General features: G+C 36.0%; 1 protein-coding gene across 2 annotated transcripts in view; it reads left to right on the top strand.

Moving 5' to 3' along the window:
* The window catches only part of LOC310719051 (thyrotropin-releasing hormone-degrading ectoenzyme-like), a 212,951-nt gene that overhangs the window by 125,539 nt on the left and 63,370 nt on the right, over positions 1–24,042 (top strand). For both annotated transcript variants that reach the window (XM_083528343.1, XM_083528344.1), the window contains exons 8-9: positions 16,250–16,387; positions 18,868–18,933. In XM_083528343.1, coding sequence (XP_083384469.1) covers positions 16,250–16,387; positions 18,868–18,933 — 204 coding nt within the window. The remainder of the gene's footprint in view (positions 1–16,249; positions 16,388–18,867; positions 18,934–24,042) is intronic.

The following is a 24,042-nucleotide window of genomic DNA, read 5'->3' on the forward strand; positions in this document are numbered from 1 at the left end:
CTGTGGCGTTGACACGATGCTCGATTGGTACTAATGAGTTCAAAGTGTGCCAAGAAAATATCCCCCACACCATAACACCACCACCACCAGCCCGAACCATTGATACAAGGCAGGATGGATCCATGCTTTCATGTTGTTGAAGCCAAATTCTGACCCTACCATCCGAATCTTGCAACAGAAATCGAGACTCATCAAAACAGGCAACGTTTTTCCAATTTTGGTGAGTCTGTGCGAATTGTAGCCTCAGTTTCCTGTTCTTAGCTGTCAGGAGTGGCACCCGGTGTGGTCTTCTGCTGCTGTAGCCCATCCGCCTTAAGGTTCGACGTGTTGTGCGTTCAGAGATGCTCTTCTGCATACCTCGGTTGTAACGAGTGGTTATTTGAGTTACTGTTGCCTGTCTATTAGCTCGAACCAGTCTGGCCATTCTCTTCTGACCTCTGGTCAACAAGGCATTTGCGCCTACAGAACTGCCGCTCATTGGATATTTTCTCTTTTTCGGATCATTATCTGTAATCCCTAGAGATGGTTGTGCGTTAAAAACCCCAGTAGATCTGCAGTTTCTAAAATACTCAGACCAGCCCGTCTGGCACCAACAACCATGCCACGTTCAAAGTCACTTAAATCACCTTTTTTTCCCATTGTGACGCTCGGTTTGAACTGGAGCAGATCGTCTTGACCATGTCTACATGCCTAAATGCATTAAGTTGCTGCCATGTGATTGGCTAATTAGAAATTTGCATTAACGAGCAGTTGGACAGGTGTACCTAATAAAGTGGCCGGTGAGTGTATAAAAAAGTAATAATTTATTATCTGTTCTGTGTAATGTAGTGAGTACTAACTGTTTTATATTATCCCATAATGCAATAAATACACATTCGGGTATAAAAGGCATTTATAAAATTCAAACCTGATTCCAAAAAAAGTTGGGATACTGTACAAATTGTGAATAAAAACAGAATGCAATGGTGTGAAAGTTTCAAATTGTAATATTTTATTCAGACTACAACATAGATGACATATCAAATGTTTAAACTGAGAAAATGTATAATTTTAAGGGAAAAATACACAAAAAATTTTGGGACAAGGCCATGTTTACCACTGTGTGGCATTCCCTCTTCTTTTTATAACAGTCTGCAAACGTCTGGGGACTGAGGAGACAAGTTGCTTAAGTTTAGAAATAGGAATGTTGTCCTATTCTTGTCTAATTCAGGCTTCTAGTTGCTCAACTGTCTTAGGTCTTCTTTGTTGCATCTTCCTCTATATGATGCGCCAAATGTTTTCTTTGGGTGAAAGATCTGGACTGCAGGCTGGCCATTTCAGTACCCAGATCCTTCTTCTACACAGCCATGATCTTGTAATTGATACAATATGTGGTCTGCCATAGTCATGTTGGAAAATGCAAGGTCTTCCCTGAAAGAGACGACGTCTGGATGGGAGCATATGTTGTTCTAGAACTTGGATATACCTTTCAGCATTGATGGTGCCTTTACAGATGTGTAAGCTGCCAATGCCACACGCACTCATGCAACCCCATACCATCAGAGATGCAGGCTTCTGAACTGAGCGCTAACATCTTGAGTTGTCCTTATCCTCTTCAGTCCAGATGACATGGCGTTTTCCAAAAAGAACTTTAAATTTTGATTCGTCTGACCTCAGAACAGTTTTCCACTTTTCCACAGTCCATTTTAAATGAGCCTTGGCCCAGTGAAAACGGCTACGCTTCTGGATCATGTTTAGATATGGCTTCTTTTTTTATATTTTTGAGTTTTAGCTGGCAACGGCGAATGTCACGGTGGATTGTGTTCACCGACAATTTTTTCTGGTAGTATTCCTGAGCCCATGTTGTGATTTCCATTACAGTAGCATTCCTGTATGTGATGCAGTGCCGTCTAAGGGCCCGAAGATCACGGGCATCCAGTATGGTTTTCCGGCCTTGATCCTTACGCACAGAGATTGTTCCAGATTCTCTGAAGCTTTGATATTATGCACTGTAGATGATGATAACTTCAAACTCTTTGCAATTTTTCTCTGAGAAACTCCTATCTGATATTGCTCCACTATTTTTTGCCGCAGCATTGGGGGAATTGGTGATCCTCTGCCTATCTTGACTTCTGAGAGACACTCTGAGAGGCTCTTTTTATACCCAATCATGTTGCCAATTGTCCTAATAAGTTGCAAATTGGTCCTCAAAATGTCTCACATCTATATTGTATTGTGAATAAAATATAGGTTTATGGGATTTGTAAATTATTGCATTCCTTTTTTATTCACAATTTGTACAGTGTCCCAACTTTTTTGTAAACGGGTTTGTACTCCAAATAAAAAAAAAAATGAAATAGCATTATAAAATACTGACTGCAACCAGAACCACATAGACAGGTCTTTAGACAGAAGCAAAAAAGACAGAAAAAAAGAGGATTAGACTAAAACTTTTAGTTAATAGTTTATTTTGTTTGTTTTTAAACGTGCCGTATGTGGCAATATTGTTGACACCCCTTAAATAATTGTTAAAAATAAATAGAAATAAATAGTCATTCCTGAAAAAAATTTTTAGTCTCCAGAAATCAATGTAGCATACATGTATTATCCTTTTTGTCATTCGTCCTGACAAGGAAAATCAAAGCGCTTTCAGCAAAAATAAGACAGGTGGCAGGTCTCATAATGGACAAAAAAAAATACATAACAGTTAAAGATGCCATTATGCACAATCAGAGCATTTTAAAAAGCTTCAAAAGTCTATTTGCACATAACCCCCAGTGCAGCGGAAAGTGTCAATGCAATCAGATTGAAACCACAAACACCATTAGCATGGCCAAAGAGGGTACAAAAAAATGCAATATTGTAATATATGAGAATACATAAGTGATGTTTGTGGATGTGCAGGACCCTATGGCATTTGTGATAAAAAAATTTTTCACAACCAAAAATTGAGAACAAGGCCAGCCAAAGGATCAGATGAACATCAATCAACATACAATGGGAAACGAACAACAGAGCAATAGTTCAGAAAAGATATAATGAAACAATATTAATATGCCTGGTGTAGTCTGAGTGATGAACAACAGCACTAATGATGCTGATGTGAATGTATTCATTAAAGCTGGCATGAGTGTGTGTATTTGGGAACAGGTGTGTCTCATTTAAAGCTGGCTGACCATCAGTATGCAAGTGTGTGTGTGTGTGTGTGTGTGTGTGTGTGTATGCATGTGTGTGTTTGTGTGTGCGTGTGCGCATTTTTGGAGTTGTAGTCCAAGGCGATCATGTCTATATGGGTTGCTGGAAGTAATAGTTCTCCATAAATTGACAAAGATTTTGGCTGCATCGGCATAAAAGATAACTATGTGATGCATCGATGTAAAATGTGTGCATTAGATAAAGTTGCCATTTGTATTGGGATGCATAGTTTTGAACATATTTGCATCAGTGAAAACTGATTTATTTACATAACATTATTAGTCGACGTGCTATACTTATAGAAAGTGACCAATAATTTGTGATCAATATTTTCTATGTAGATAGAATTCTCCCCGCTAAACTGTTGCTAAAGCGTGTTCTTTCAGCACCGCTGCTGCTACGTAAATATATGATGTAATTATATGACGGAGATTGAGGTGTGAACTAAGAGTCACATAGAATATAGATTAACATGATTTGCTGTCTGTCTGAACCAAAGAACTAAAAGTGAACTATATGTACCATATTGAATTGAATAGCATCATATTTATTCTTTTGCATCGTCTTGCATTAAATTTAATTAAATCAAATCGAGGTAAATTGTATCCTATTGCATTGATATCTGCTTCATATATATCTATAATGTATTGATTCTTTGGCTATGCATTGAGATGCGAATCACATCGGCCTTAGTTATGCAGAGGCACATCTCTATTGTAGAGGATTCCTAATTGTCATCCAAACTCGAATCATTATACAAGGCTTTTCCACAAAGGGCCGATACGGCTGCAGGCTTTCACACGATCCAAATAGAGGCAACACTTGATATTTGTTTAGAGGCCAACTGATTAAAGTGAAATCAGGTGTGATTTTTGTTTGGTTGGAATAAAACTATGCAGTTGTATTTTGCAAAAATGACTGAAGACTCTTGTAGTACACCAAGAGTTTTGTTGCTGGTTTCTTTTTACTGGAGGCATCATAAAATATTGATAGTATTTGTGTTGTTAAATTCAGGGTTTTGCAGAAAACATTGCCTTACTAAATTTAAACTGATGTAGCACTTACATGATATAAGTTGTGAGATGTAATGTGAATGGTGTCTGTTGGAGTAATGGCTGGTTGTAATATTTGATGGAAGGCCTTATAAGAGCTATTCAGGTGTATGCATTATGTATGTTGAATGCATCACAAGGTCTCAGTGGCGTAACAGGAACTGCGGCTGGGGACAGTTACATACATATAAAGGCAGAAAGACGGCTGCATTTGTGATTTGTGTTTTTGTGTCTGTAATGCTCTACTTGCTCCATACCACATTTCCTCTAAAAAGAAAAGAAAAAGTCTAAAGCCCTTTATTAAAAAAAAATTAATAAATAAAACTACATGCTGTACTGGCTTCTTTTGTTTAAAACTGATTGTACAATGTTTGTTAGTTATATAAGTATATAATATAAGCCCTTTAACATGAGATCTAGGGAGCATTTTTACTTATCACCTGACATGACTGTATGCATATATCTGCACTCTTTGTAACTATTGTTGGCACTATTGCCCTTGGTTTCATTAAAAATCCAAAATAACCTGCCTTCAAATATTTAATAGCAAACTGAAAAATGTTAAGGTTCAGTGATGTTTTCTTTCAGCTAGTTTCATGTTTTATCACCTGCTTCAGTTATTTGGGAAATGAATATGTAGCAGAAATATAAACAGTTAGGTGAACACAGAGAACACAGAGAACACAGAGAACACAGAGAGAGCAGACAGACAGACAGACAGACAGACAGACAGACAGACAGACAGACAGACAGACAGACAGACAGACAGACAGATAGATAGATAGATAGATAGATAGATAGATAGATAGATAGATAGATAGATAGATAGATAGATAGATAGATAGATCGATCGATCGATCGATCGATCGATCGATCTAGAAGAGTATTCAGTATTCTTGGTACCCCTCAATGACTCCAGACTGCTACTGGTGGATTTCTTTGCTGATATGTAATAAATAAATAATAAATATACAATAAAACTCATGAATGAGAGGGAATACCTACTGGATTTGAACATTACCAACTCTGTCTAGTCTTTTGCAACAGTCAAGGATTGTCAAGAAAAAAATTTAAACAAATTGTTCATAAGTGTATTTCATAGTAGAGCACCTTCACGGTGCTACAAGGACAGTGATCAGTTTTACAATTGTAGCTTTAGATTTCTGGCTATACAGTTTGGATACACATATGACTCACCCTCAGTATTTTTCTTGACAAACTTTATAAATTGGAAGAGGCTGCTAGGATAAGAATTCAATATCAGTTCTGTGAAAGCCTCAAGATTACACAGATGATAAGGAGTTTGCTCTAACAAGGACCTGATTGACTTACAATTGGCGTTTGACTGTGAATAATAATAAGGGAACCTTTTTTTGGATAAAAGACTCCCTTAATTCATGGCTACAAGACATTATTCAAGTGTTTGTATATCGTAGTGAGTGCTGTTGGTTTATATCTGAGAAAATTAGAGTTACATTTTTATGTAAAACACACTCTCACAAGCACAAGCACGGATAGAGCAGCCTTTATTAAACATGCAGAAAGAGCCAAATCATCAGGCAAGAATCATGCTCAGAAATAGGCAAAGATCAGGTGATAAGCAAACAAAGTCACAAGGGACATGAGAGAAATCCAAAACCAAAAAAAAAAATGTAAACATTAAGAGGGTAATCCATTACATGAAATAGCACAACTCTGTAAATCTTTGGAACAAGTCACAAAGAACAATATTCTGCAGAGTGTTGCTGCAAAAAAAACTCTATTTATACAGTAAGGAAAATAAGTATTTGAACACCCTGCTATTTTGCAAGTTCTCCCACTTAGAAATCATGGAGGGGTCTGAAATTGTCATCATAGGTGCATGTCCACTGTGAGAGACATAATCTAAAAAAAAATCCAGAAATCACAATGTATGATTTTTTAACTATTAAAAAATCTTCTCTAGATCAGTCAGTCTTTCTGGCCTGTCGCTGAGAAACACGGAGTTTGAGCTCCCTCCAAAGATTCTCTATTGGGTTTAGGTCTGGAGACTGGCTAGGCCACGCCAGAACCTTGATATGCTTCTTACAGAGCCACTCCTTGGTTATCCTGGCTGTGTGCTTCGGGTCATTGTCATGTTGGAAGACCCAGCCTCAACCTATCTTCAATGCTCTAACTGAGGGAAGGAGGTTGTTCCCCAAAATCTCGCAATACATGGCCCCGGTCATCCTCTCCTTAATACAGTGCAGTCGCCCTGTCCCATGTGCAGAAAAACACCCCCAAAGCATGATGCTACCACCCCCATGCTTCACAGTAGGGATGGTGTTCTTGGGATGGTACTCATCATTCTTCTTCCTCCAAACACGTTTAGTGGAATTATGACCCAAATGTTCTATTTTGGTCTTATCTGACCACATGACTTTCTCCCATGACTCCTCTGGATCATCCAAATGGTCATTGGCAAACTTAAGACGTGCCTGGACATGTGCTTGTTTAAGCAGGGAAACCTTCCGTGCCATGCATGATTTCAAACCATGACGTCTTAGTGTATTACCAACAGTAACCCCGGAAACGGTGGTCCCAGCTCTTTTCAGGTCATTGACCAGCTCCTCCCGTGTAGTTCTGGGCTGATTTCTCACCTTCCTTAGGATCATTGAGACCCCACGAGGTGAGATCTTGCATGGAGCCCCAGTCCGAGGGAGATTGACAGTCATGTTTAGCTTCTTCCATTTTCTAATGATTGCTCCAACAGTGGACCTTTTTTCACCAAGCTGCTTGGCAATTTCCCCGTAGCCCTTTCCAGCCTTGTGGAGGTGTACAATTTTGTCTCTAGTGTCTTTGGACAGCTCTTTGGTCTTGGCCATGTTAGTAGTTGGATTCTTACTGATTGTATGGGGTGGACAGGTGTCTTTATGCAGCTAACGACCTCAAACAGGTGCATCTAATTTAGGATAATAAATGTAGTGGAGGTGGACATTTTAAAGGCAGACTAACAGGTCTTTGGGGGTCAGAATTCTAGCTGATAGACAGGTGTTCAAAAACTTATTTGCAGCTGTATCATACAAATAAATAGTTTAATAATCATATATTGTGATTTCTGGATTATTTTTTTTTTTGGTAATGTCTCTCACAGTGGACATGCACCTATGATGACAATTTCAGACCCCTATATGATTTCTAAGTGGGAGAACTTGCAAAATAGCAGGGTTTTCAAATACTTATTTTCCTCACTGTATAGCCTCTGCATGCTTGTGACTGGGTACACCTGTAAATCTGTGCATTTCCTGTGCGTTCGTATTTGTGTCGGCCATATTGGAACGCTGTGGTGATTGTTGGGAGTTTGATTGTGACTAAGACTGTGACCTGACATACATCATGCCACCCAGGCACTGACGAGAAATAGTTGTTGTCCATCATAACTCATAGGAGCAAGAAATTAAATTGTGAGGGAAGTTGCAGAAAGGCTACTTATACAAAGTCTATTGACTGAAAATAGAGGAACATACTAAAAGACTGCAGATTAATAAAAAGCATATACTTGGGACAAATATAGACTTTTCAGAAGGGTGAGTTTATGGCAAAAAATTTGTGGTTTAGCAACAGAAAGTTGGCCAAATAAAAAAAAAAAAAACAGATTTAGATTTAATCAATCATTAGTAGTGATGTCTATATGCATCCATGAAAAACCCTTGATCAAATATGCTAGGGCAAATGGGTGAAATGTTTATTAATTGATATTAAACCTGTTATAATACACAGTACAAGCCTGAAGAGGTTGCATACTTATGCAAATCAAACATTTCAAACTGTCAGTTGAAACATCTTGTGACAATGAATATTGATAAAAAAAAAATATTGGTAAAATAATTTTAATTTTAATAAAAAGAACAGTCTGGAACAACCTGTGTATGTGAATTTAGTAATCCTCATCACACTGCAAAGAAATGATCTTGATTAGATTAGATTAGATTAGATTAGATTAGATTAGATTAGATTAGATTAGATTAGATTAGATTAGATCTTCTTTATTGTCCTTGTCCAGGTACAGGACCAAATGCAGTAAGCATCTAACCAGAAGTGCAAAAAGCAATGAATTAAAATTATTAATAATAAATATAATATTATGTTAATACATATATACAATAGCATATTATACTGTATGTGTGCAAAAAAAGTTTAAGGTACAGGTGAAAAGACCAGCACTGCGCTATATATATATATATATATATATATATATATATATATATATATATATATATATATATATATATATATATATATTACAAAAAAATCAGGTACAATACAATTATACGGTAGATTGGAAAGACAATAAAAACCACTCGACTTGACTTGCAGATACTCACTAAATCAACAGAATCTATCTGAGCTGCATTGGTGCTTTATTTTGAGTTCAGCTAGCACTATGTATATCAAGTACCTCTTTCTGGATCAAGGACCTGAACAGTTTTGTGTGGGATCTGGGTATCTCAGACAGTTCTGGAATGTTACTGTACTAGTTAGAAGCAAATGTTCATGTTTGTTCCTGCAGAAACACATGAATAACTAATTTTTATTTTAACAGAATTGACCCATAACTGTTTAATCTAGCATGAAGATATGTTTCTGACGGGGACTACAGAGCATATCTATAAGTCGCCAAATGGTGTAAATGCAAACGTAAGTGAAAAATCTGGGCTGACCTTCTCAACCACTTCATCAGGACAGGAATAAATAAATAAGTGTATAGTGCATGGGCTTGGCAAAGACCTGGTTCTCATTTGTCCAGTGGTCCTTGACTTGAAGTGACTGTGATAAAATATATTGTTACAGTAGCATTGCAGCAATTGTAGAATGAAATAGTCTTGCATAATGTCTGACATATTGCCATGACAACCATCATGCCTGGCGTGTTGTGTTCTAACTGAATAAAAGCTGTGTAAAGTGTTTTACTTTCTTGCTATTACATTTTCATGGAATGTACTCACACAATGAGAAAAAGGAATATTTTTTGCATTGTCTCAGGCAGAACTGCAGACTGTAATTACAATCCAGCTACCCCACATATTTACCGATATTATTAAAATGTTTCAGAACCTGCACTAGACAACACGAGCTACAATTTGATATCGAATTTGACAGACACAGTCTCGGGTAGAATCTGCCTCACTGAAACAAAATTTAACAGCTCTAGCAATTACCATAACATGGGCACGAAAAAACCCACTTATGTTGAAGAGGCTCTTAATGCAGTTATGGGGCGATAGACAAAATCACTTGAGGCTTGGCACGTGGAAAAAAATGGAAGGAGGCCGCTATCAAAATAACAACAAGAATGGTTTAAGCACCCACTGAATCGTGATGACTGTGTTTACCGTTCTGGTTGTTTAAGAATCAGAGTCAGCCAGAGTTATCTATTGCTGTAGGCTGTATCCGTGTTATTAAAAAGTCATGTTTTGGATTCTACATGCTTTTGGTTATGCTGTTTATGTTGTGTGTGTGTTGCATCCAATGTTTTTTTCTTTCTTTTTTGACCCAATTACTCTGTATTTATCACCTATCCCATTATTTATTGCTTATTTGCCCAACTTAATGATCAATACCTCCTGCGGAGACTGAAGCAATATATTTCAGGGCTAGCTGCCACTGGACACATCAGTTATGAGGTGTTTGACATGTTTCAGCTCATTATCACTTGCCAATTGTGTCTGTACAGTTTAGTTAACACAGTTTGCTGGCTCTCAGTGAATGTCCTGTTTTTCCTAACATCAAGTTGCATATTATCTATTCAAAAATGTAATCATATGACAAGGGGTGTAATGTATAAGTATTTATACCGAACCGTTTCAGTACAGTGGTTTTGATATAGTGCACATGTGTATTAAATAAAATACTTGTTTTATGTGCGGCACATAGGTGGCGGACACATTAAGTGGTCGTCCTCAAGTTTGTTGGGTCTCTGCTTCACACTTTAAGCACAGTGTCACTGTGGCTACTCGAGCCGTACTGGAAACACTGAAAAAAATGGATTTGTACTGCGCATGCCTTCCTGTCATCGCTAACATGAAGAGAGAGGTAATAGCTCAGTGGTTAAGGCATTGGACTTTGGATCGGAAGGTCACAAGTTCAAATCCCACCACCACTAAGAAGCCACTGCTGGGCCCTTGAGCAACGCCCTTAACCCTCCCCTGCTTAGTAATAAGTCACTCTTGATCAGGGCATCTGCCAAAAACAGTAAATGTATCATTATTACGACAGTCCATTAAATTGCTTTGCTTCAATTCCACATATCGAGGGAGTAAATGAACGAATGAAGAATGGAAGAAATAAATTACAAAGTAATTTAAAAATAAATAAATTAATTAATTAAATAAATAAATAAATAAATAACTATTTGTGTGTTTCCTAAACGCAAACATTTGTTAAACTATTTAACAAAATGTTTCCATTTATTTAATTTTATTTCATCAAATAATTTGTGCCTATTTAATTGATTACTCAATTTAATCTGTATAATAAAAGGCATTAATTTGATTTATTTGTATTCTATTTTTTTTTTTTTTTTTTTTTGTTAAAACCAAGCAGCCCTTTTATTTAAATTTGGTAAAAAAAAAAAAAATAATTAAAAAATAATTAAACTTTATTTTTTATCAATTAAAATGTTAATAATAAATAACATTAATAAAAAACAAGCAATTTTAAATGTTGCATTTCTTCCCCCTAACTGCACTGAAATTGAACAGAGCTGTGACTTTTGTATACGTTTCACCCCTAATATGACATCAATTGTGTAGCATTAGCTAAAGTGACCTGCAACCTACTGTATAGGCCATAGTTACTTACAGTATCAATGCACAAGTGGGCTACAAAGTAAATGATAAACATAACATACACTATATGGTAAAAATTGGGACACCTGTTATTGCAAAGCTGGAGGTACACAATGTAACAGGACATCTTTGGAAACAGAAGCATGAAATTTTCCCTTCACTTGAACAAGGAGACCCAAACATGTTCCAGCAAGACAATGCCCCTGTGCACAAAGCAAACTCCATGACAATATGCTTTGCATGGGTTGAAGTAAAATATCTCTTGCTATCGTGCTCTTACCTAAACCCTGTTGAACACCGTTGGTGTTGGACAGAATTCTAAGAATGCGATGCTAAAAAAATCACATACCATACATATGACTAGGTGTCCTCAAACTTTTTCCAATATTGTGTATCAGCAGCCAATGCTAAAATAAGGTGTTGAAACTCTGTGAGCCATGTGAACACCTTGAGTGAGCTTTATCATTGATTTTAAATATAGCTTTAACTGTAAAGTAGAAGACATCATACTTTCAAAAGTTATTTCCTCAATTGATGTTTTGATGATATTGGAAGGAAGCACTGTGTAACACCAAAAATATTTTGTAAATTCTCAATTGAGCACAGATGGCTGTGAAGGCCTAAGCATTTTATTTGCATTGTTTTCATATTTATCAAATGCTCCACTTGAGCCCTGTGAATAGAAAAAATATTATACTGGAGGAATTCTTTACCACAAGAAAATAAATGTTCCATCAGAGGATTAGTCAGGGTTGCATTGTATTGATGATGTACAAAGATTCTTCCCTCTAAAGATACGCATTGCCCCAAATCAGGCTAGCACTATGCCTTCTTTAGCATAACAGAAAGTGTCACCAGTGTTTAGCTTATTCTGGGTAAGCTACTATATGCAATTATGTAATATATTTCAATGCATTCAGTTTACTGCAAGACCTACATAAACCACATGAGAGTTGTAGAGAAAAGTTTTAGAGATGCTTAATACAAGGACATTAGCTAAGATAGAAACATAAGCTGCATTATGATGCACGATCATTATCACTATAAAACCAGAATAAATATTCATGAGATTAGCACCTGCAGCTCAGACATACAGTAAGAAGGAAAATGAGGAGGGGTGAGGAAGAGTAAAACTGTTTCAAAGCTGTTTCCCGAGCTGATATTGCAGTATTTTCATCTGCTATATCATTTAATCATTCCTTCCTACAAACCTCACTGCAGTGCGAAAAAGCTGAAGTTCAAGACAGACACAAGTTAATTACGACACGGACAAAATGAAAAAATATTTTCACATGCTTATCTCGAATACAAGTCATCATCCGTCAAGATGATTCCACTGTGATAAAGCGATATGAACCTGGTTGGGATTAGCTAATGAATGTTAATTTCTGTGCTCAAACACACTTCCTTCACTTTATTTCAAAGCAAGAGGTGTCACCTCTGGCTGGGTGAATGATAAAGATGTTTATAACATTTTTCCTATTATTAATTTCTGCACTGGTGTTCTCAGATGAAATTGTCAGACCTTAAAGCTGTCAGATGCATAGGGCTAGGTGTCTGCTCAGCTGCACTCACTTTGCACTTTACTTTTATGGTCTCTCTGTAAGAGAGAGATCAGAGACTATAAATGAAATGGCACTGGGCGTCATCACTCTAATAAAAGCACGTATCGGCCAGATGGAGACTCTTTTAATGGCACTCATTTTTATAATGCACATAAGTGACTCATATGAGAAACGATAAATTATGTATATACACTCGGTCTTTCTTTCTCTCTCTCTCTCTCTCTCTCTCTCTCTCTCTCTCTCTCTCTCTCTCTCTCTCTCTCTCTCTCTCTCTCTCTCTCTCTCTCTCTCTCTCGCCCCCTGTTTTTTTGAACCTTAAATTATTATTTTTTTTAATTGCAGGATTTTACAAGCCTATTACAGGCTGAGGGGAGTATCTCAGTTTAGGCCAACATATTGCATAAATGATGATTTGAAATTGAACCATATTTCTGTTGTATTGTGGTCAAATAAGAAGCTAAATACATAACAGGTTCACAGTGGGGATGTGCATCTCCATGACTGAGGTTGATGTTATTCGCATTTTGCTGCATAGCCAAGGATACATTAAAGATAAATATGAAGCAGCTACTGATGCGATACGATCAGTAGAAGATTTCCCCCCTATTACAATGCGATGCAATCCGATTTTGGTTTGATTCAACACAATGCGATTCAATGAAATATGACGCAATGGAAAAAATATGATGATATGCAATTCAATATCGTACTGATAGTTCACTTTTATTTATAATTAAGTTTAATTAGGTGCCTTCTGACTTCTAAAACATGTCCCTTTTACAAAAAAGCCTTTGTAGTTCAAAACAAAAGAAAAAAGAATAAGTTTACCTAAGTGCCTTTTGACTTCTAAGGCATGGCCTTTTTACAAAAAGGCCTTTGTAATGCAAAACAGAAGAAAAAAGAAACCAGATGTTCTGAAAATGCAGCTCTACCTCCGCCATGTTTATCTATATTCTCTGTGACTCTCAGGACATGCCTCGGCCTCTGTAGTGTTGTGATACGTCATATTCATGTGGCAGCAGTGGTGCTGAGAGAACGCACTTTAGGAACAGCTTAGTGCTTGGTGATTTTTAAGGGAACATTTTTCATAGCCACCAAGACCTTATTTTGAAGCAAATTATTATATTGCAATTAAATCAGTTTACTCAAGCATAGGCTAAGACAAACACACGGAATGTGTGCAGGCTGTGTATCTACAATGAACAGAAATGTTTATTTCATTACATTATACAGATTGAAGGTGGGAAAGGGGGATTATAGCACTCCCATAGTAGAATATGACAAAAAGGCATCCTGCAGATATTACAAATTAAACATTTGTGCATACCAGAGTGAGCTTGTTTCTCCATGTATTGGCTAAGAAAATAAAGAATTCTCATTTAATTTCTTTTTTTTTCCAGTGGCTGGATTTTTGGGCAAGTTTTGAGTCTTTTAGGTGATTTTGCCGAGCAATACCTTGAATTTTTTTATCCCAGCAATGCATCCCAGCTGATGTGCAAGAAATCTTGAAAATGCAGTTGCAAGGCACATTGACATTGATGTGCATAGGAACACATATGAGGAATTGCTTTAAATGTACAATCCTACAATTGTTGATAAGTAGATAAAAAAAGATTTAAATGTTATTAGGCCTGGTCAAATTTGAAAAAAAGGAACAATGATAGAACAAAACACAGCTGCTTCAGCTGTTAAAAACAACCTTTTTTCTCTTTTGTGGTGAAAAATGTTTTTCCGTGGTAATAGACAGAAGTGCAACTGCACATTTGCCGAGGGGTATGCAAGATCACGGTTGGCACCTCCCACCTTCCGCTTTCAAAAATAGAGGGGTTACTACAATAATAAATACACTGCATGCACCCCACCCCCTCTAATGTGTAGTGCCCCTATGCACTCCCTATACTGCATACCCCATTTTTGCACCTCTGTTGGTTATTCTTAAATTATTCTTCCATGTGTGCAACTTCAGTTTTACCCAAACTTTTGATTATGGGTCAATTGTTCTATTCTATTATCACCTCGGAGTCCAGGAGATTGAGTGATTAAATTCAAATAAATTAAATAAAATTTAACTTTTGCTTAATAAACACGAAACTTTTAAATCAGAATATGAATCAGTGCATAAAGGTAGGGCACAATCTTCTATAATTCACTAATCTGCTTTGCTAATATCATTAAAGTAAAATATGGTAGAACAACCTCCCCTTTTGATGTAGCTTATTGAGCGAATCACATTTCCCATTACACTGTTGCATTATCCACAGTTAACTGTGCCATGCACTCAATTCTATTATAAGTAATTTCACCCTACATTAGCATCTGTTTCTTTTAGTAATAGAAATTTGTTGATGCATATCGCCAATGTCCAGTCAGTGTTATTGGTATAGATTGCTGTTTTACACTGCCTTTATTCACTCTTTTATATTTTTCTTTTGGTCCATTGTTAAAGCTGTTTTATCTTTTGCTGTGTTTTAATGAAAGAGAGAGAGAGAGAGAGAGAGAGAGAGAGAGAGAGAGAGAGAGAGAGAGAGAGAGAAATTTGTAAAATAATTATTATAAAAGAACGTTTATATATTTACCTCAGCTGGAAATATTGCAAATATTTACAACTAAGCCAGATTGTGTATATGACCATACACCGAGAAGGCATATGATTATGAGCAGTAAAGTAAATAACACTGATTATCTCTTCATCATGGCACCTGTTAGTGGGTGAGTTACGGTATATAAGGCAACAAGTAAAATTTTGTCCTCAATGTTGTGTTAGAATCAGGAAAAAATGGAAAAGCATAAGAATTTGTGCAAGTTTAAAATGGGCCAAATTGAGATGTCTAGACCACTGGGTCAGAGCATCTCTGAAACTGCAGCTCTTGTGGGCTGTTCCCGGACTGCAGTGGTCAGTATCTATCAAAAGTGGCCCAAGGAAGGAACAGTGGTATACTGGCCAAGTCTCATTGATGCAGGCGGGGAGTGAAGGCTGGCACGTGTGGTCCGATCCAACAGACGAGCTCCTGTAGCTCAAATCGTTACTGCTATTAATGTTCGAAGGGTCAGGACTGTTTTGGGAGCAAAAGGGGGACCAACACAATATTAGGCAGGTGGTCATAATGTTATGCCTGATTAGTGGCAATTAAGTTATGCCTGATAGGTGTGTTCTGATCATTCATTCCAATATGGCAAATAATTTTATATTACTTAACATTTTCCATTTATATATATTTACATTATTTTATGTTAATTTGTGTATAAAGCTGTACAGCAGCACATCCGAGAGAAACACGATGGGATTAAAAGAATAGACTATTAGGAATAATTAAAAACATATTCAATAAAAAATACATTTAGTAACACTGGTATACATGTGTGTTATTTGGCTGTTGAGTCTTTAATGATATATATACAGTATGTATATGTGTGTGTGTGTGTGTGTGTGTGTGTGTGTGTGTGAGAGAGAGTGAGAGAGAGAGAGAGAGAGAGAGAGAGAGAGAGAGAGAGAGAGAGAGAGAGAGAGAGAGAGGCTCAGCAGCCAAAACTATAACAATTCGGTGCATTCGGTAAAAACTATTGACTATTGAAATAACTTAAATAATACATCAGCATTTAAAAATATCAATACATTCTAACTCCTTTGTGTGGGTGTGTGTGTGTGCTGCAGGAGAAGCAAAGGTTCCTGACTGACGTGCTTCATGAGGTGATGCTACTTGACGGTTTGGCAAGTTCACATCCCATCTCACAGGAGGTTTTCGAAGCTGCTGACATTGACCGGGTTTTCGACTGGATCGCTTACAAAAAAGTAAATGTCTCGTTGTTATTTTGCTCAATAGATTTCATCTATTTTTTCCCATAGGATATAGGATATAATCTATTTTATAATGTTTTTAAAATACAAAATAATGTGATTTGATGAATAAATAAAATACTGCTTAAGTTAATTAGTTAATTTTGTTAATTAGATGTTCACTTATAAGTAGCAGCTCATGTTATTTGAATTTATTAAAAAATTTGGTCTAGAAGATGCTGACAATGTCAAATCCAGACCACATAACTGAAACACTTAAGTTGTGCACAGTTGTGCATGCAATAACATTCACACAATTTCTGGATAGCTATGACCCAGATCGAGCAAATAAGATGGATGAAAGCAAGGGATAAGGAAAGCTAAGAAAACAATATATGCTAAAAATTGCAACAACAGTAAGACACACAGTAAATGAATCTACATCAATAACAATTGCTTAAGTACTGTTTTAGAAACAATAAAAAAAAATCATTATTTTTGGTTTCAATGCATTGGATTGAAGACTTTAGACTAAAATATTTTGGGGACATAAATTTTACACCTTACAAAGTGACAATCCGCCATCCAGAAACCCTCTATTGTCATAGAATAGTCAAAGTTAATTAGAGTAGGTTCCTTGACCTTTATGACTTTAGGTTGTGTACAATATATTTTTTTATTTCTGGAGTGAACACTCAGGCTTTCTTTGTTTTCTTAAAATGTAAATGCACTCTGAATTAATCACCCTACTATTCTAAGTAAAATTATTAAAGTTTATTTTGCCTGCAGGTGAGCAATAACATAGTTTAATTAAATTTATTCTTTAATATGTTAGAGTAAAAGGAAAGGCTTGAATAACAGAATAGGGTGTCAGCCTCAGGGAAAAGGTGGTGCAATAAACAGCTCACACTCCCTCAAATCTATTTTATATTGCTTTCAAATGTTTTATTGTCAATTATTTAATTACTAAAAATAATTGCCATTTTTTTCTGTGTGCTCTTCTTAAAAAAAACATTTAATGATAAAATCTAATGATTTGAAACATCTAAACATGATTTATCTATGATCTATCTATCTCCACACTGTATTTAAATATTTACTTTTGAGGGGAATTGAGGGATATGAGACTGGAACAATATGAAATTGCACAAAGAGAAAAAAGTGCTTCTGTTTGTACAAGATGGCTGCTTTGATTAGAAAACAAAAACACCTCTACTTTATAATCATCTTTTTAAACAATTATAATCTTATTATATGTCTTTAAAAGCAAATATTTAGAAAAAATATTCAGTTTAATTGGATCAAAGTAGCCAAATTCCAGTTTAAATAGTTCAAATCCCTTGCATTGAAACAGCCATCTGTGGAATGGAGACAAGAGATCGAAATTGTCTGTGGGTGGACAGGAAGGCACACTCTCATGCCTATCATTCACAACATTACTGCGGAATTTTGGGCTTTGGTGAGCTTGTGTAACCTGTTCAGGGCAGATTGGACATACCTACAAGTAGGTTACCTTTACCCATTTAAAAAAAGATAATGTTGACTCACTCCATATGCTTTAGAGGAAGCCCACAGTAGACTTTACCCTCTTTAACTGGTAGATGTGACATGATAGGTTATAGCTAGCAGGTCGGGGCGATCTGGCAGAAGAAATACTATAAAGTTACCCGCAACTCATTTCTTTAAAGATTCTTGGTAATTCAAATGAAGTGAATTCAAGCTTTTATTGTCATTTCAACCATATATAGCTGACGCAGTACACAGTGAACATAACACAACAATGTGAAAACCACCATCTGGAGCTACTGCCATGCCGCCATCTTGGATCTGTGAATTGAAAAGTTTAATATCTATCTATCTATCTATCTATCTATCTATCTATCTATCTATCTATCTATCTATCTATCTATCTATCTATCTATCTATCTATCTATCTATCTATCTATCTATCTATCTATCTATCTATCGATCTGTCTATCTATCTGTCTATCTATCTGTCCATCCGTCCATCTGTCCATCTATCTAAAATAAACTAGCTTAAAAAAATAAGTAGTCAAGTTGCAATCTATCTATCTATCTATCTATCTATCTATCTATCTATCTATCTATCTATCTATCTATCTATCTATCTATCTATCTATCTATCTATCTATCTATCTATCTATCTATCTATCTATCTATCTATCATCTGTCTGTCTATCTGTCTATCTATCTATTTGTCTATCTATCTGTCTATCTATCTGTCCATCTGTCCATCCGTCCATCTATCTAAAATAAACTAGCTTAAAAAAATAAGTAGCCAAGTTGCTATCTATCTATCTATCTATCTATCTATCTATCTATCTATCTATCTATCTATCTATCTATCTATCTATCTATCTATCTATCTATCTATCTATCTATCTATCTATCTATCTATCTATCTATCTGTATATCTATCTGTATATCTATCTGTATATCTATCTGTATATTTATACATTTATGTGTGTGTGCAGGGAGCAGCACTAATCCGCATGTTGGCAAATGTCATGGGACAAGCTGTATTTCAGAAAGGCATCAATGTAAGTGAACAAAAAAACATTTCTCTTATGTTCCTTATTTAACATATGTCCATTGTTTTTCTATTTCCTTATACCACACTTTAAAACCGCATTTGCAACAGATGTTTTTAGTTGGCCCCTTCATGTGGAGCTTAACAGATCTCTCATTTTTAATGAAACATTTTTAACCTATTAAACAGTTTTATAATGTTCTTTTTAAAACTGGGTTTTTTTTTATTGAAATTAATGGATTCTTCAGATGCAACCTTCTAATTCAGTCTCTGAGATGCTCTTTAATATGTGTTAGCATGAACACATCTCGTTCAAACAAATTAGCATGTGTTTTTTTTCCGCTGTTGCTGAAAGCTGTTTATGTACGAGACTCTCTGATTTGATTGCTGACTTAATAATGTTTCCAGCAGCTAATAGGGTTCACAACCCCCAGTCACCACAAGAAGAAAACAACAACAACAGCATCACCAACAACACCACATTTCTGAACTTATTATCAAACGTATTAAACATCTTAATCTCTTATTTCTTTATACTAATAGGGCCATAATAATTTTTTTTAAACTCTGATTTGTTTGGTAATTACAAGGAAACTAATTGAAAAGGATTTAAATTGTATAACGCTGTGCTCTTCATGTTGAACAGGGAATAGGATTGACATTTAGTGTAAAATTTCGGAATGTTTATCATAAGGATTTCTTTAACCGTGATGCAGAACAGATATCGACTTGCTCGATGTTTTCAATCAGTATAAAATATAATTTTGGAGCTGCAAGTCTGTTATGAGATTAGTCAGAACACTGTTACTGTTCTATGTATAGAGTATTGAGTAAGTATACAGAATTTGGTGAGCAGAGCAATGGGAAAGAAAAGGGCTGTGAGCCGCCTGCTAGGCAAACATTTCACACCTGTGACATGTCACATTTTTGGCCTCTGGTGAAAAGAAACTTCATAAGAATTTAAGTCATTTGAAAGGCTGGTGCACATTTTTAAAGGGCAGCTTCACTGACCCGTATTTTTGTCATAGCGGTGGGTCTTTAGTTATTAAGTATACTGGCTTTTTATACATTTTAAAATCGTTGGACCAATAATAGGGTTTTTTTTTTTTATATAAACAATTATATTCATAAAACCATTATTCAATTTAGTTCATTTTTATTTGTATAGAGATTTTAACAATATACATTGTCCCACAGCTGCTTTAAAAAGATTAAGCAGTTATAACCTTGTATAAAAGAGTTTCTGAATTTAGTGTCTATAAGTTTGTTCCATATAATTATAAGTTTGTCCCTAATAAATAAGCCAGTGGTGATTGTGGTGTAAAAAACTCCCTGAGATATAATGAGAAAGAAACCTTGAGAGGAACAAGACTCAGAAGGAAAACCATCCTCATCTGGGCAGCACAGAACGTCCATTCCATCATTGTTGTGAAGTTATAGGTGCTTAAATGCTGAACTGTTCATACAAACTGTGGTCCTGTGCTATTGTAGCAGACTGTCCAAATCCATCCTCAAATTTTTGAGTTGCTTAGTAACTTCACGGATCTTTAGGCTGTTGAGGTAGAACTTTCTTCAGCTGCACAAAGTGTTCTCCAGTTGAAGAGAATATAAGAGAATTATAATACCCTTTTCTTGCATGTACTTATACACAATAATACAGCTTTCCTTCTACCCTATATGACCCCTGTAAATCGAATGCATATGAAAGTACAAAGCCAAAACTGCATAAAAAAAATCAATTTCAGCGAAAATGTACATTTTGTTGTTTGTTGTTGAATGCCAGTGAAGTGAAGTGATTGTGCAAGTAGAAGAATGGCAGGTAGTACACTAGCAACAGTAAAGAATTGCTTATAGATTGTCATATATGTGATACTCAGACCCGAAATCATAGCTATTGTGTTGCATTTCAAAACACCATAAACGAAAATAACGTTTTTTGCATTGTGAAAGGTCACCCTGTGCAAATCAACAGTTTTGTATGCAGATATGCATTTTACTCCGATTTTACTCTGATTTACTCTGTCATGATTGAAAAATGTTTCACAGTCTGTCCTGGTTTAATCATTTCTTTTCACTTTCACATTTACACGTAAGTGTTGATGCGCTCTCGTTAACTAGTGCTTGACAGATGAACATGGCTGTGTTGGATCGACAAATGCATCAACACATTTTGACAGGTTGACAATCCAATAAGCTGCCTTCTGTGCTTTTTCTTCTTCCTTTTCATTACTTTTTTGAGAATGTCAAGACAGGGCTGTGATGTCAACTGCAACTTGAGTATAGCTTTAGTTTGCAGCAATCGGTTTCATTCATTTCGAAACAGACAAGATTGCTTGTATTTGTTCATTTCCTGCAAATTTGACGTGTGTGCTTATTACATGAAAGCCTGCACATGTCTGGCAAATAGGAAAAATACAATAAATAACTGTGGCACTTTGAAAGGCACCGAGAACCTTAATTTGTGGTTGCATTCAACATAAGGTATTACAATAGGTGTCTTTGATTCTTTTTTCTTTTTTTTTGTCAGTATAAAATAGATATGATAGTTGGGTAAGGGAGAATGTGATTGCCTGGTTGCTGTTTCAAATTGCTTATGTCTACTATTCATGTGTAGAAATGTAATGTCAAGTGGAGCAGATTGTAGGCTAGCTCTCAAAACCTTTCCCTCTTCCCTCTTTTACTGTTTTGCGGTTCAGACAAAGCAGATGCCAAATCACATAATGCTTTCGACTGTGGAGAGAGCAGATTGTTTTCAAGGGAACCATATGCTATTTGAATTACATTAAAACATTTAACCCCTTAAGGTCTAAGCATATTATTTATTATTTATTTTAAAGTATTTATTTAGTAGATGCTACGGATTATTTAGAGAAACAAGCTATGAATGCTGTATCTGCTGAATAAAGTCTGATTTTGTTGCAGGTCCTGGGAGTTTAATAGGTTACAATACTAGTTATGCTGTCTTCTTCTTTCGGCTGTTTACATTAGGGGTTTCCACAGCGAATTACATTTCTCCATACTACATCTGACTCTTTCAAACCAACTACCTGCATGTTTTTCTTCACCACATCCATGAACCTCCTCTTTGGTCTTCCTCTTTTCCTTCTTCCTGGTGGCTCCATTCTCAGCATACCTCTACCAATATACTATATGTCCCTCCTCTGCACATATCAACCATCTCAATCGTGCATCCTTCACCTTGTCCTCAAAACGTCCAACATGCACTGTCCCTCTAATAAACTTTTTCTACTTTCTAATCTTGACTATCCTCATCAGTCCCAATGAAAATCTCAACATCTTTAACTCCAGCGCCACCTCTCAACATCGCAGGTCTTACCCCAGTCCTATAACCTTTCCCTTTCACTCTTGCAGATACCCTTCTATCACAAATCACTCCTGCCACTCTTCTCCACCCACTCCACCCTGCCGCCATTTGTTTCTTCACTTCTCTAACACACTCTCTTTTACTTTGCACTGTTGACCTCAGGTACTTAAACTCCTCCACCTTCACCATCTCTTCTTCCCGCAACTCCTCTCTCGGCACCCTGTTGTTCTCTAAATCATCAAACCCACAATGCAACTTCTTCTGACCTTCTCTATACTTCTCCATCAACATTCTCAAAGCAAATAATGCATCTGTTGTGCTCTTTCTCAGCATAAAACCATACTGTTGCTCACAGATGGTCACCTTTTCCCTTAGCCTGGCTTCCAATACTCTTTCCCATAACTTTATGGTGTGACTGATCAACTTTTTGATTCCCCTGTAGTTACTGCAGGTCTGCACATCTCCCTTATTCTTAAAAAACGGTACCAGCACACTCCTTCTCCATTCCTCAGGCATCCTCTCACCTTCCAAAATTTTGTTGAACGATCTGGTTAAAATCTTCACTGCCACCTGTTCTCGACATCTCTATGCTTCTACTGGTAAAATATTAGTTATGTTGTAATTAAATCAAAGTACTTACTTTAGCCATTGTAAGTAGAGTTTTAAACTTACAGATTAAAAAAATTAGACATTATTGGTGTTGCAGCTTTACTGGTAAATTAATGACAAGTGAGTCTTATTTATGTTTAGTAAAATGTTAGATTGTAGTTATTAATGCTCTGCAGAAATCCTTGCCCAAGGTCACTGTTTGTCAAGTTTATCACTATTGTTGTGGACCTCAACCATATAACAGATCCTCTGTTTTTACATATACAGTTACTTCGCTATATGGTATGTAACTGATTTAGCTGAAGAAAGTGCATAATTTTTTTTATCAATCATTTTATCATGGAAGTAAGTGCATCAATTCAATAATTTTATCCTGTTCAGTGACTGTAGATAAAATTTATTTTATTGAGTTTATATTTTGGGAAATCCTTTCAAATAAGTAAAAAATATATTACAGGAAGATACAATTAAAACAACAATTCAAAAATACAAGTTGGGACACAATGATTTGCACATTTTATAAACTCATTTTAATCAAAATAAAACAAACATTAAATGTTTATTTAAAAATTTTTGCAATTTTAAGGTAAACAAAGTAATTTTTAATTTGATGGCTGTAACATGTCTCACAAACTGTGTGACATGTGACATGGTTGTGTTTTTACTGTGTAGCATTCTCTCTTTGATAAACAACAGTCTGGAAACCAAGGACACCATTTACTGTAGTTTTTAGTAGCGGAATGTTATGCTATTTGTGTCTTATTCAGGATTGTACCTACTCAACCTGGGTTTTCATTGTTGTAAATTTTGTTTCATGATGAACAATTTTTTAATTAGTGAAAGGTCTAGACTGGTCTAACACTTCTACCATGAAGCCATGCTTTTAGAACAAATGCAGTATGAGGTTTAGCATTGTCTTGCTTTCTTAAAAAAGACATCATCAGGATGGAAGCATATGTTGCTCTAAATCTGTATTTATGTTTAGGCATTGATGTGCCTTTCCAGATGTGCACGCTGCCCGTTCCATAGGCACCAATGCACCTCTGTACCATCAGATATGCAGGCTTTTGAACTAAATGCTGATAAACCAGATGTTCCCACTTATCTTTAGTCTGAAGGATGCAGCATGACTGGTTTCAAACAAAAGTTTCTGTATCATGTTTACAAATGCCGTCCTCATTGAAT

Source organism: Silurus aristotelis, assembly GCF_946808225.1.
Source record: "Silurus aristotelis genome assembly, chromosome: 24".
Lineage (NCBI taxonomy): Eukaryota > Metazoa > Chordata > Actinopteri > Siluriformes > Siluridae > Silurus > Silurus aristotelis.